Source organism: Microtus pennsylvanicus, chromosome 5, assembly GCF_037038515.1.
Source record: "Microtus pennsylvanicus isolate mMicPen1 chromosome 5, mMicPen1.hap1, whole genome shotgun sequence".
NCBI lineage: Eukaryota > Metazoa > Chordata > Mammalia > Rodentia > Cricetidae > Microtus > Microtus pennsylvanicus.
Genome location: NC_134583.1, coordinates 15,799,432 through 15,813,403, shown reverse-complemented (window position 1 = coordinate 15,813,403; position 13,972 = coordinate 15,799,432). Strand labels below are relative to the sequence as shown.

General features: G+C 42.6%; 1 protein-coding gene across 1 annotated transcript in view; it reads left to right on the top strand.

The window, feature by feature from the left end:
- Positions 1-7,960, top strand: part of Gpr63 (G protein-coupled receptor 63) — a 47,554-nt gene extending 39,594 nt beyond the window's left edge. Inside the window, exon 2 of the mRNA XM_075971297.1 lies at positions 2,397-7,960. Coding sequence (XP_075827412.1) covers positions 2,545-3,804 — 1,260 coding nt within the window. The 5' untranslated portion in view covers positions 2,397-2,544 and the 3' untranslated portion in view covers positions 3,805-7,960. The remainder of the gene's footprint in view (positions 1-2,396) is intronic.
- Positions 7,961-13,972: the final 6,012 nt, after the last annotated feature.

The following is a 13,972-nucleotide window of genomic DNA, read 5'->3' as shown; positions in this document are numbered from 1 at the left end:
AGGGAAAGGTGTCCTCCTCCGCCTATCCATTATCACCTGTGGCAGGTGAGAGAGCTGCCCTGGGCTCACAAGAGGAGAGCTAGCCCTGACCCTTACTGACAGCAGTGTGTGAGAAAGTAGTGTTTGCTTTCCATCTGGGCACCAATTAGAGCTGACCCTCTTGTTGGGATGCAGGTGAGACAGCCCTGAAGGCGTGAGAGTAACAGAATTCCCTCATCTGTCCTGTGATGGCACAGGTGAGGGAAAAATGATATCCCCTTCCACCCTTTGCTACCTGTGACAGATGACAACAGCTGATACTATTGTCAGGGTCTCAGGTGAGCCAACCCTGAGAGCAGGAGAGCTGAGCTGACCTGACCCTCTTGTATATCCCCTACAGCAAGCAATAGAGAGGGCCCTGCACCTTGCCTTGGCAAAACAGTAGAACTGACCCTAGTGATGAGAGTGAGGGGGGCCAGGATCTGAGGGTCCGAAAGCAGAACTGGCCCTACTCCTTGCCATAGGCTGCCTTGGGTGAGCTAGTCAAGACAGTGCCAGAGAGCTCCTCTGAGTAGTGCGGATGAGAGAAAATTAGGTAGCTAGCTGACCAACATAGCTACAACCGAGATCCAGAACCAGGGCTATGAGTTATGGATCTTATCTGTGAATTTTTGGAGCATGTAAAGGGGACAAACCTACAGATGCAAAACTGCAGGATCTCTAAGACACGGGACAATAACAACAACAGGATAGCAAAGAGAAGCCCCCATGAGAGCCCATTACCAGTGATGTAGCAGAAGCCAGCGTCCTTGAGCCAGACCAGTGACTCATGACAAGAAACACAAGTAAAGATGAATAGACTAGAGAGTAAACTGTGTGACTCAACAGAACACACTACAGCTTCCACAATGCGATTCTTCTCCTATATTTTTTTGTTTTGCTTTGTTTAGTTTTGTTTTTCCTTTTAAATGTTCTGTTTTGGGGGAGTTGCAAGGACAGAGACAGGAAGATGAGTGGGATTATGATGCATGGTGTGCAATCCACAAAGAGTCAATAAAAGTAAAGCACAAAATGGACAGGCTTAGAAGAAAGGAGAGAATATAAGAAAGAGCTTTGGAAAAATTATTCCTTTATCTGAAAGACTTTTTTCTAGTGTGCTTGGTAGGGAGTTCCTGAAGGGGGGATGGATATGAGCAAAGATCTGAAGGAGGGGAAATGAGGAGGGGGGAGATGGAAGGAAGGAGGAAGAGGGGGAACAAGAAAGAGGCAGAGAAAAGAAATCAGGGAAGAAAAGCAAAGAACAATTTCAGATCTTAATTGAAAATCACCCCATTCTTACTTTTTAGGGTTGTCAAAACTGAAGTGTGTTATTACCACATGTTAAGCTGGGAATTGAGGTTAAGTTATTTTTACCATCAGGCTTTATGCTAATGTAAAGATGGAATAAGAACCCATAGGAAAGAGCTGTTGAAACTTGTTCTCCTAAGAGGAATAGCGAAATGTTTTTTAATAGTGATTGGAAGGCTATGACGCTAATGCCATTTTTTGAAATTTACTTTTTAATATTTTTATTAATTCTTGTAGCCTTTCATACAATATATTCTGATTATATTCACCCCAGCTCCTTCTCTCAATCCACCACCCCCTCCCTATACCGCAAACTTTGTGTCTTCTTTATTTGATTCAATAACCCATCGAGGTCAATGTGTGCTGTCCATTTACTTCTGGATGTAGAACACAGAACCACACCCTTAGAGAAAACTGTTTGTCCCCCAACAAAGGCTATCAGTTGCCCAGAGCTCCCCAGTTAGGAACGGGGGTCTCAGGAGCCCACTGCTACTCCCTGCTAGAATGTTGAGTGGCTTTATCTTGTATGGGTCTTCTGCAGGCTTCCACAGCCACTGAGAGTTTGTGAACGCAGTGTGCTTGCTACATCCAAAACAGGTTTTCTCTGGACCTCTCTGTCATATGACTCCTATAATTATTCTGCCCCTATTTCCTCAATGGTCTGAACCTTAGAGAGAGCTACTGCAATCTTTCAAAAAGCGTCAACCATGGGTTTGAACTTCTGTTCTTGGTTCATTAATGTATTTCAAGATTCATCTTGCTTTACATACAAATATTATAAAATTTCCATCATATTTAGTTAAGACAATGTAACAGTAATCTTTTAGTGACGACTAGGTTAGGGAACACAGTTTTAGAGGCTTAGAAGCTAAAAGAGTGATCCTATAGGATGAAACATTTGAAAAGTCAAATGTATGTATACCATACTGTTCCGAACATGCTTAGCCTCTTTCGATCTCAGAAGCTAAGTAGAGCTATACAGGCTTTGCTGGTACTCAGATGTTGTGACACATCAGAGTGAAATGTATATACTAATCTCTCCTCATGTTCCATTTTGGGCTTATTTTCAGGCAAAAGGATTCCTGTAGAAGATGGAACTCTGTCCGTTTTCCAGAATGTGTATCCGAGCCCATCAGTGGAACCTGACCCTACAGTGCTGTACCCCAATGCCTGGAGAGAACCCACACTTCTGCCTGAAGCTTCTGTCCTCCTAACACCATGGTTGTCTCAGCGGTGTTGACTGCATCCCATGCTGGGATATCCAACACGACATTTGTCGTCTATGAAAACTCCCATGTGAATATGACAACATCCCCACCGTTCCAGCATCCCAGCCCTGCTCCGCTGATTAGATACAGTCTGGAAACCATGACCAGCACCGGATTTAGTTCCTTAGCAGTGAACAGCACAGCCATGACCCCGACACCAGCAGTTTTTAAGAGCCTAAACTTAGCTCTCCAGATCATCCTTTCGGCTATAATGATATTTATTCTGTTTGTGTCTTTTCTTGGCAACTTGGTTGTTTGCCTCATGGTCTACCAAAAAGCTGCCATGCGTTCTGCCATTAACATCCTTCTTGCCAGCCTGGCTTTTGCAGACATGCTGCTTGCTGTACTGAACATGCCGTTTGCCCTGGTAACTATTCTTACCACCAGATGGATATTTGGGAAATTCTTCTGCCGGCTGTCTGCTATGTTTTTCTGGTTGTTTGTGATAGAGGGAGTTGCTATCCTGCTCATTATTAGCATTGATAGGTTTCTGATTATAGTCCAGAGGCAAGATAAGCTAAATCCATACCGGGCTAAGGTCCTTATCGCAGTCTCCTGGGCAACTGCCTTTTCCGTAGCTTTCCCTTTGGCTGTGGGAAATCCTGATTTGCAAATCCCTTCCCGAGCCCCACAATGCGTTTTTGGGTACACAACTAATTCTGGATACCAGGCTTATGTAATTTTGATCTCACTCATTTCTTTCTTTATACCTTTCCTCGTGATACTGTATTCGTTTATGGGCATCCTCAACACCCTTCGGCACAATGCCTTGAGGATTCACAGCTACCCAGAAGGAATATGCCTCAGCCAGGCCAGCAAACTTGGTCTCATGAGTCTGCAGAGACCCTTCCAGATGAGCATCGACATGGGCTTTAAAACGCGTGCCTTCACCACCATCTTGATCCTCTTTGCTGTTTTCATCGTCTGCTGGGCCCCATTCACCACGTACAGCCTTGTGGCGACCTTCAGCAAACACTTCTACTATCAGCACAACTTCTTTGAGATTAGCACCTGGCTACTCTGGCTCTGCTACCTCAAGTCTGCATTGAACCCCCTGATATACTACTGGAGGATTAAGAAATTTCATGATGCCTGCTTGGACATGATGCCCAAGTCTTTCAAGTTCTTGCCACGCCTCCCTGGTCACACAAGGCGACGGATACGCCCCAGTGCTGTCTACGTGTGTGCGGAGCATCGGACGGTGTTGTGAATACTGGAACTCGGAGACATTTGGAGGCGTTATGGTTCTCTATTGACTGAATTTTTTTTTCATATGGCTTCTAAACATCTATTGTTTTTTTTTCTATAGTGTGCGTGCGTGCCTGCGTGAATGCATGTGTGTGTATGTGTGTGTTGTAAAAAAAGAATGGTAAGCACTTTGATCCCAAAACCAAGGATATACTGCAAGAAAGTGGTCATATTTGTTACCTCTAGATTAAGAAAACTTTGGGGGGGATGTCTGTTTAGTTGACTGGTTTTATTTTCGTAGCATGAATCAGGATTGTGCTTCATGGAGCCTGCAGTTAACTTGAATTGTAGGTTTTTTTTAAATGCTGCTGAGGCAAGCTTGATTGATTTAATCAGTTCCTTCCCCTTTCCTTCAAGACACTGCTGCTCTTTGCCATCACATTGGAGTCCAATCCCTAGGCATCTCAGTTGCTAGATTCTTAGTTTTATTTAAAAACAAAACCCGAGGAGGTTGGTGACATTTTAAAGGTTATTACAATTTACTTTGGTGCACTTTAAGAGACAATGTACAGATTAAATCAGTTGTGTTCTTAGAATTGTTTTTATATATGACCTATTGTGCTTTGGGAAATATGTGCTTATGGTTTCTAGGTAGATAGTTTTAGCTGCATGTACAATTTAAAAGGGAAGATAATCACACAGGGATTTTTTTCTAAGCACAATAGTGAGTTTTCAGAGCACCAGAGAGCCCTGGAGGAGGCATAGCACTATGGCAAATTTCAGGGAGGAGCAGAATGAGAGGGTGGCCGGCCCAGCTTGAGAGCATCGTGCTGATTCACACATTCGCATCAAGCTTAGAAAGGGCCTCCACTGGGTGGTGGTGCTGGATGCAGGTGCCACACAGTGCTCTGTCCTCCTCGCTCTCTGTGAAATAGGAATCCTTTGTTTCCTTGATAAGATAAAAGAAATCCAAGTTTCAAAGCAATAGAAATCCTGCACAGAGGTTCTGGTAGAGCTGGACTCCAAACATCTGAGATGCAGATGCTGTTGTTCCATTGTGCCGGAAAGACTCCTCATTCAGTCTGAACCTGGCATAATCAAGGGGGATGTCGCATATTCTTCCTCTCCCCTCTCCTCCCCCCTCCCCTCCCCTGCTTCCTCCTCTCCCCTGTCTCCTCCCCTCTCCTGCCTCCTCCCCTCCCCTGCCTCCTCCCCTGCCTCCTCCCCTCCCCTGCCTCCTCCCCTCCCCTCCCCTACCTCCTCCCCTCCCCTGCCTCCTCCCCTCCCCTCCCCTCCCCTCGCGTCCTCTCCTCTCCTCTCCTCTCCTCCTTTCGTTTTCCTTCCTTTGCCCTTCTCTCCTCTCTCCTCTTCTCTTTTTTGGACAGGGTTGCATGAAGACCAAGGAGGCCTTGAAGTTGCTCTGTATCTGAGGAAGCCTTGGAGTTTCTAAAGGAAAAAAATGACTTCGACCACCCTCTCAAGTGGGTGGGTCTGAAGATAAATATAATATGAAAATAAGATAACTTTCCGGTCTATAAAACAAGTGACTGACAGTTACTAGATGCTCAGTAGAACTGCTCGTGGATCTTGCCCCGGCAGCTTTGGAGGCTTGCAGCCATCTAGTGTGGTCTTTAGCGCGATTGGTAGTGGAGCCTTTTGCCTCAGTGCTTGCCTGAGTCTGTGAACGTCAGAAGTGTGTCTTCCCAAGAAAAGGGAGAGAAACCCTGTCAGAGCTTAGATCAACTTTAATAGGTCAGGCTTTGGAATTTTCATTCTTTGCCTTTAGTTGTCTGCCTTTCCTGGTGTATCCAGGCCCTTGGTCCACCTCGCTCTGTTACCAGCGGCACACCTTGTAAACTGACTGGTTGGGCTACAACTGTAGACTAAAGCTAAAAGGGTTGAAAGTGTAGCCTTTTGAGTAAACTCTGGGTTAGAGAGTACTTTAACAGAGATGTGTATATAGTACCTTTTCAGAAGTCTACTGCTTTGTGAGCCACTGGGAAAAACAAGCCTGTGCTTCCTCAATTATAAAAACCCAAGTTGGATTGCATGAATTGTTGAGGTCTTACCTAGCCCTGAGGGATATTTGTTTGTGTTGTTTGTTTATGTTTTTCCATTTGCAAGTATAGTGGGAAGAGCCCAGCCTACTTCATGAGTATTGTCTGGTCTCCAGTATTACTTTATATTTGCTTTGTTAGTTCTTTATTAAATTGCTGTCTGAAGAGCTCTGGCATGGTCATCAGGAATTGGGATGTTAGAAATTTGTTGACAGCACCAAAGACCTGGGAAATCCTGCTCCAGAGGTGATTGCAACCATGTTGTAAATCCCCTGTCTATTTAATCAGCTTTAGGGACTGGTGTATACTATTGCCCACATCATGTTGAGATCATTGTGTATGCGAGCCACCTACCTCTTTAATTCCTAATCTATATTTCTCACAGGTAAATATGTCTTTGTCCATTTGGATCATGCAGGACTTAAACACTGTAGTAGATACTAACAGCACATTGAAATGTATTTTGCTTTCTATTGTCAATATGAACTGGATTGAAAGCAGACATTACTACAGATGCTAAAAATTCAACTTTCAAGAAAGACAGCACTGTGTATATTGATGCACACTGGTGACTCTTCAGACTCCTTTTGTGACGATAGTCACACTGAGTTTCACACTCTGTGTTGTGGTCGGTGTGCAGTTGAAGGTCCTCTCTTGTGGTTCGGAGGCAGCTACACTTGGCTAGCGCTTGAGAGAGACTGCTGAGCCCACACGGAAGCCATAGGGAAGGGGCCCTTGAGCAGCAGCTCTCTCTGCACTGGATAATCTGTTCAGATGGCAGTTTACATATCACCTTCAATAATCTCATTATCTATACCTTTTGAGAGCTTTAGGAAAAAATATTATGGTGCACCGTCAAGGACTGTAGGCATGAAATTGCATGTTGCCTATTATTCCATGTTTTCTTGATGGGGAAATACCACTATTATTAGCCACTGCTGACTGACATAATCAGAAATTATTTATTTTTCCTCCTAGCTAGTTTGCATGGAAGAGATATGAAAATATTTGTTGTCAAAAAAAAAAGAGTAAAAAGAAATTTCAAATAGTTGGCAGTAGCGATATTTAAACTTTAATGAGCATTTGAATATCCCCAGGGAAGGTCAGTGGTACAGATTCCTGGGCCTCTGTGTCAGGGATTGGGCACAGGAATGTTTATTTTTATTATATTGAGTGTTTTGCCTGATTCTAGTTTAGATGGTTGCTGGGGCACAGTTCCAAGAAACCCTCCTGTAGAAAATAAGTATACCCGTTAAATACTGTCTGTTTTATCTTCAAGCAGTTGTGTGTCAGAAAGCCAACGGTGATCCACAGTGTGTGGATCTACAACAGTGAAAGAGTTTGTGCCTGTCTAGCCTCCAGGTGTGGTGGGGTGGATATGGCCAGCACCAGCTCAGCTTTCTTTTCACTGGCAAAGCCTGATGAACCCTGTGGTTTCACAGTTGGGGTGAAAGAATGACTCACTAATTGTAAGTCATGACTTCCAGAAGGCTGATTAGTATAGTATTCCTTTTCTAGGGATGTCTCTGCAGGGCATCTTGGTCTGTGTAATTTCCTGAAGAGAGTGAGGGGAATGGAAAGGCTCAACTAATTCCTAGTTCTCTGCTTAGAGCGGTGTTCAATTGAAGCATGAAGTAAAACAAAATAGCCTTTATCTTCATACTTTTGTTGCTGACAATGATATTTAATTTCTTTGACCTTTGTTTACATGGAAATATGTATGTATATATCACAACTATTTCCATATGCTTGCTATTTTATTCTGTCATGATTTTTATTTAAGTGTAAAGTACTACTAGATTCAAATTTATTTCCATAATCATAATTTTGATGAACTGCCTTCATTGAAAACTCTGTTTTTATAACAATGAATAAAAATATCAAAGCACATGTTTGTTATTGCAAGTAAATGTTAATACATTTTTCAGCTATCTATAGGTATGTGTCATTTTTAATTCAAATTAATTTATTTTAAAATGATGCCTAGGCTTTAGTGAATGGATAACTTTTAATTTGGGGTTGTACCATTTAAATCCCAAAAGTATGTTTATTTGTTAATATTCTTATTACAACCAAGAAAAGAGCTACCAGTAAAAAAATGAATAAATGTTTAATATTTCTAAAGTGGAGTTTTTTGGTTTTTGATCTAAAGACTTCGTTTCATCATAGAAAATTTTGATTTGAATGATGAGAAACTGAGTTTCACGTCACATTCTGCTCCCTTTGGATTCTTGACTTTAATTGTCCAGTCTGTTTGTGTAAAGGTATTTTAGGTTTAGAAGGTCTCAGTGTAGCTCTGGCTGGAACGAAACCCGAAAGAGGACAATGAGCATTAGAAAGAAACAGTGAGGGGATTCTGTCTGGGAGAGTCATGAACATGTATTGCTGAGTCATTTAAAATGATTAACATTTGTGAAACAGAGGATACTTCTGTGTAGATGAGATGGTCCGTGCTGCAACTCCAATTCCAGACGTCCCTTTAGGTAAACACAGGGGCTATTTGTCTGAATATAAGAGATGCCGCTTTGTGCCCATTAGACATGAGGACCTGGTTTCCTCCCTTCTAAATGCAGCTGAGTGTACTTCATCTTTAAACTTATAAAGGAAGGTTACATTGACTATAAAGTCATTGTTTTCTTCTGAAACAAAAAGGTAAGCGAGATTTAGCAAAATAGAGTAACAGGCTCTCTTTAAACCTACTTACGTCTGTGAAAATCATGAATCCAACTTTTACCTTGAAACATCAAAATGTAAGCAGTTGACTTTGCTATGTAATAAAAAACAAGTTCCGTTGCTGTGTGGGATCAGATCTAACCAGAAAGAAAACTCTAGTAGGAGATTAAGACATTTATTGAAAAGAATAAGTTAATACAATTTTAGGGCAGGCTGTGCAGAGCCAAAGGGCAGAACTGGATGAACAGATCAGTTCAAAAGGCTAGAATTCCTTCCTCCTCTCAGAAACCTTAGCCCCCGCTTTGAAGGATTTCAGTTGACTAAGGCCAGAAATTTACTTGCCCTTCTCCCATCACTCGGAAGACATGAAGTTGCCACTAAGCTTGCCTTTTTGTTTTCTTGTTTTCTCTTTCATGTGAGTTCTGGGACTGAAATTTGGGACCTCATTCTTGCAAGGCGAATGCTTTACAACTTACCTAGTTCCTTAGCCCTAGCAGAGTCATTTCTGTGGGCATGAAGGAGAGGAGCAGAGTTTTATGTTATTTATGATTTCAAGTTTAAACACAAAGAAAAAGGATGTATTTGTAGCCAGCCAAATAGACCAATGTGGTGAGATTAGGGACTGCCGCTTCTCAGTGTTTGGGCCAGTAAGATGATCTCAGCCCGGACTTTCTGAGACCCGAAAACTGAGATTTCACCCTCTACCTGTTGCATAAGTCTTTGCTGTCACCTTTGCTTCCTGGACTGGAGACTTCTTGGGAAATTACCTGTCGCAGGAATTTTTTTTTTCTGCTTTGACATCTTTCTGGAGCTTCATATTAGCATTGCATCTGTGAATGACATAAAACATTTTTCCATGACAGGGAGAAAGTTTTTTTTTTTTCCTTGTGCAACTTCACCTAAAGTATAGTCTCTGAAGCTGTGGCTATCATAGACTGTAAGCAGCCACACTATTTCAGAGTACCCTGGGTGAAGACTACTATTGCTGAGTAATAAATGTGTTCTGCGTGCTCTTTCTTGAGGCCAATGGCTTCTCATGAAAACATAGTAAGCCCAAATAGAAGCAGAATGGAGCACAGAAGTGCTAAGTCTCAGAAGTATAATGGTAGCCAGAAACAGATGCCTTCTGCCTTTTGTCTCCCTTCCCTTTGAGTTCACAATTTCCTGGAGACTGCCATTCCTGGGGGCACGAGCACTGGGCTTGTTCGCTGTTTCTCTGACTTCTATCATGGCTGTGCACATCGAGTAGTAAATCCCCTGACGTCTAGAAATGAACCTTCTGATAACAGACTCTTGGCCAAAAACATAGGCTCTAAGCCGTGAGAACTGGGTCGGGCCCAGGTATTGAGTCTTGCAGTTCAGAGACATACCCGTTCTACTGACTTGCTTCCTTAAGTCAAGGAAAAATAATCTTGGTTTTCGGTTTATTTTATTGTTTTCCTCTGATGAATCAAGTAAGGTGAGGAATGAGTCCACCAAGTGGGGTTGGTTGCTAACTTTATTTGCTAGACCTGATAGCCTGAAAAATGGTCTGCACGTGTGTACGAGGGTTTGACTCTGTGATCTCCAATTTGTAGCATGGAGGGATTGCTCCGTTCCATTTCTTTGAACCCTATCTGTGACTTTGTCTTGTGGTCTTGATTAAGTGTGCAGGACCCCTGCTTTTCAGGGGTTAGAGGGAGGACATAAGTGACATCAGTGAAGTCTGCTCTTTCCAGGGAGCCGTGTGCCAGCCTGAGAACTGCACTGCCTCTCTTCTGCGTGGTCTCAGTGTCTCTGTTAATGAATGATATTGTCCATAGACGAGATGCGTGCTGTGGCTTTCTCTCTCATGACAGTCTGGCTGGGAAGGGTTTCTGTCGATCCATATGTCAGACACCATTTTAAACACTTCCAAGAGCTCTGTGGATTGGAAATCGCTTTCACCACTGATTTGGCAGGACTCCGTACGCATTTCTTTTCAGCTGTTCTTCCTGATTGGAGCTATAAATAGCGTTAGGGAAGTGTATAATTATCTCAAAGTAGGAGCTAAAGATAAAAAGCTGCTTGAGATTCCAAAGGAACATTTAATAGTTGTTATTATGTAACATTTATGAATATGTTCACTGTGCTCATTGTCTTTGCCAGGAAGAAACTGGGAATAAAGAGTCAATCCAAGATGTGGCACATGTTTGAATAGACATAAAGGTGCATTAGCATCCCATCAGGACAATACACTTCCTTGGCTAATAAAAGAAAAAAGGAAGAAAAAGTTTAGAAAAAGACAAAAAGACAGCCAAGTGAACCTAGAGTCTTGTGGATGTGCAGAAAATATACACATTGCAACAAATCTGTAAAACAAAGATGGCTGGTCGCTTGAGAGCAGAGTGTTACAGTGTACATGGGGTGGACATAGGGTATGCCCTGCTCTTGGAAGCCCGCTCAGAAATTAATCTGATCAAGGTGACCACTCTCTCTGTTCCATGAATAGACAAACACTAAAAGATTTAAATACTTAGGATGCACTAATGGTTAACACAAAGTAAGTTTTCTAAGTGGTAGGTAGATTTGCCAGCTCCCGGCTTAGGCTGTAACAGTTCTTTAAAACCATGGGAAGTCTACCCCAAATCACAGTAATTCTAGCCATTATTTATTTGATGTCTGACAGGGGATGCAAATAGTCTATTACTTTACCACAGTTTTCCCGTAGTCAGATATCTGACAACCAAGGGCAGTACTGATGGCCCAAGCTTGCTGGATTTGTTCCAAATAGTCCAGAGGCCTCTTTCTCTGTCTCAGATTTCTTTCTAAGGAGTCATCAGCAAATCTTTAGCCCCACAGTAAAGTCCTCCTACCTTGTAGCATACCCTGGGAATTTCTGTATAGCTCCCTGTTATGTACCCTTTTGACTGACCACCGTCAGCAGAAGAAAGTATCTTCAGTGGCAGTCATCTTCCAGTGTGTGGTATTACCATAAGCTCTGTGGAAACACAGCTCCAGGCTAAGGAGGGAGAAAGGGATGCCAAGGAATTGTTTGTGAGACAGGCTTAGAGGTCTCAAGAAAGTCAGTAGGCGGGTCAAGGTTCAACTACCTCCTCAGTTTGAGCAGTAAGAGAGTGAGTATTCAAATTAGCCTGTGAAGGATATTTTACCATCAAAATAAATAAGCATACAGCAGGGGATCTGGAAGTATTTCAGGCCCTGTGAGATCATCCTGTCCTGGCAGGGAATGTTTGCCCCCTATGCTGGCCATTGGCTGGGTGTTATAAGTCTAGTTGTTAGAGAACATTGTATCCTAGGGTAAAGAGAGTCAGGGTGTCTGATACATCAAGACTTTCTGGACACTTTTATGATTTATTTGATGTATTACTCTAGTTCACAAAGGCAGGTGTGTGCGCATAGCGTGCCCGCTGGCCAGCTAGCAATGCATTCTCCTTAGTGGAGGAAACAGACTGCTGCTATATGAAAGTACCAGTAACGGGGGCATTGCGCTTACGGTGCCGAGGAAGTTACCAAGGTCCGTCAATATTTGTTTCAACCCGATCACAATGCCTCTTATCTAATGGTTTCACAAAGCGCCTGTAGTTAGTTTTGTTTTGCTTTTTTTTTTTTTTAAAAAAATCTCTTCTTCTAGCCCTTCCTTTTCTTATACCCCACTTTCTTTTCCACCCATCCTGTCTGGATGCTCACAGGACTGAGATGCAGTAGGTATAGCCCTAAATAATGGTAATTGTAGACAACCCTGTCCTCCTTTTCTTGGTGTGTGGAAGCCAGCTACTGACCTGGACCAACTTTGTTCAAATCCAAGTAAATATTACTAATTGCTGCTATGGATAGGTACTAGGTAGAGCTTATGATTCATAATGTCTGAGGGGGAGGGTCACATAGAATTTATTACATAGGTCAACTGAAAATAGGCATCTCATGTAAACAAATACTGCTCCTGTCTCAGGGCACTTGCATTGGTGATGAATCATGGATGATATTGTTTTACCTTGTGATTTAATTTCTTAATTACTAAGTTTATATATTCACTTTCCTCCTAGGAACTAATACCTCATTGTAAATTCCTATTGTATTTTCTGGCTCTATCCAAATTATGCCCCTGGTATCCTTGCTGCAGGCTTCCCAAGGAAGTTTTGCAGCTGGTTCAATATTTCCCCCCATTCCTGTAGAAGATGCATGCTATAATCATCAGCGCTCCTGCAAAGACTTCCTGAGCCACAGGACATGTGGCTGGCCCATAAGAAACCATTTAAGCAGATTGGGCTCCGTGAGTGGTCCCCACAGTCTTTCATCCTGTCTGTCTGCTTCTGTCTCTCTCTCTCTCATATTGTATAATCAGAACATTTAACTTTTAACCAAGCCTTTCTGAACCATAGCATTCACTAAATTCCCCTACCATGCTTCCTAGACGCTCTTTCTTGTCTGTTGTTGTCCATGGCTCATTTCAGATGGGTCTTAGGAAGAATGAGCCTGTCAAGAGTTTTACTTCTTAGCCATTTTACTTTAAGTTAGTAAAGCCTCAGGATCCTGGGACATGGTTTAGAGCTCAGAGCAAATCACTTAGCAATTTATAAGGTTTCCTATCCACAGTTCTTTGAGACTCAAGAGCTAGGAAGCAAAAGACCTTATGTTAAGAGAAAGCTTGAACTGTGAAACTGGGCCTTGTGATTTTAGTTTTCTTAGCAGCTGGCCCTGCCTTAGACATGGGCTCAGGTATTTGGCCCTTGTTATCTGACTCGTATTTTTTTTGTCTGTCATGTGACTCACTCTCCTTTCCATGCTCCTGCCACAGTGATAAGTTGTCTAAGTATAACAGGGCCCCAGACTTAGTAGGCCTTGAAGCTTTAGCACAACTGACTCCATGATGGATGTCCGTTGAAGCTGTAAAACGCAGCACATAGTATCACCTGCGAAAACTTAAACAAGGGTCTAATTCCTCACAGTTCATGGCTGTGGCAAAGTCTCTCAATGTAGTAGCCTTTCTTTTTGGCTTTTACCGTTCCTCTTCTGCCTAGCTGTTCTTGTTAACTGATGTATGTCAACCCAGAACGTGGTTTTTGTAGTTAAAAGCTCAATATGAGAAAGTTTCTGGACTACACTGGGATTTTGAGCACTCGATATAGTCCCCGGCTGGCTAATAAACACTTCCTATTGGCCTAAAACTTATGTCCAAGCAGTCTTCTCTGGTGAATACCCCACAACATAAGCACATGTGACCAAACAATCAGGATTAAGTCAGATTATAAGACAAAATAATTATGTCAAGCCTCTGTGTTGGGAATACTTACTCACTGATAGAGCCCTCAACCATCAACTGAATTGGCTCTAAGGGGTCAAATTAGCCTGATCAATGGTGGGAGTCCCCAGTTAGGCCTCTCTTCAGCTGGTAACTTTCTTTGTGGCTGTGGGGGTATATAACAACAGACTGAAAGTGAGACCACACCCGACTTCATCTCTGGTAAGAGTCTGTCCTTG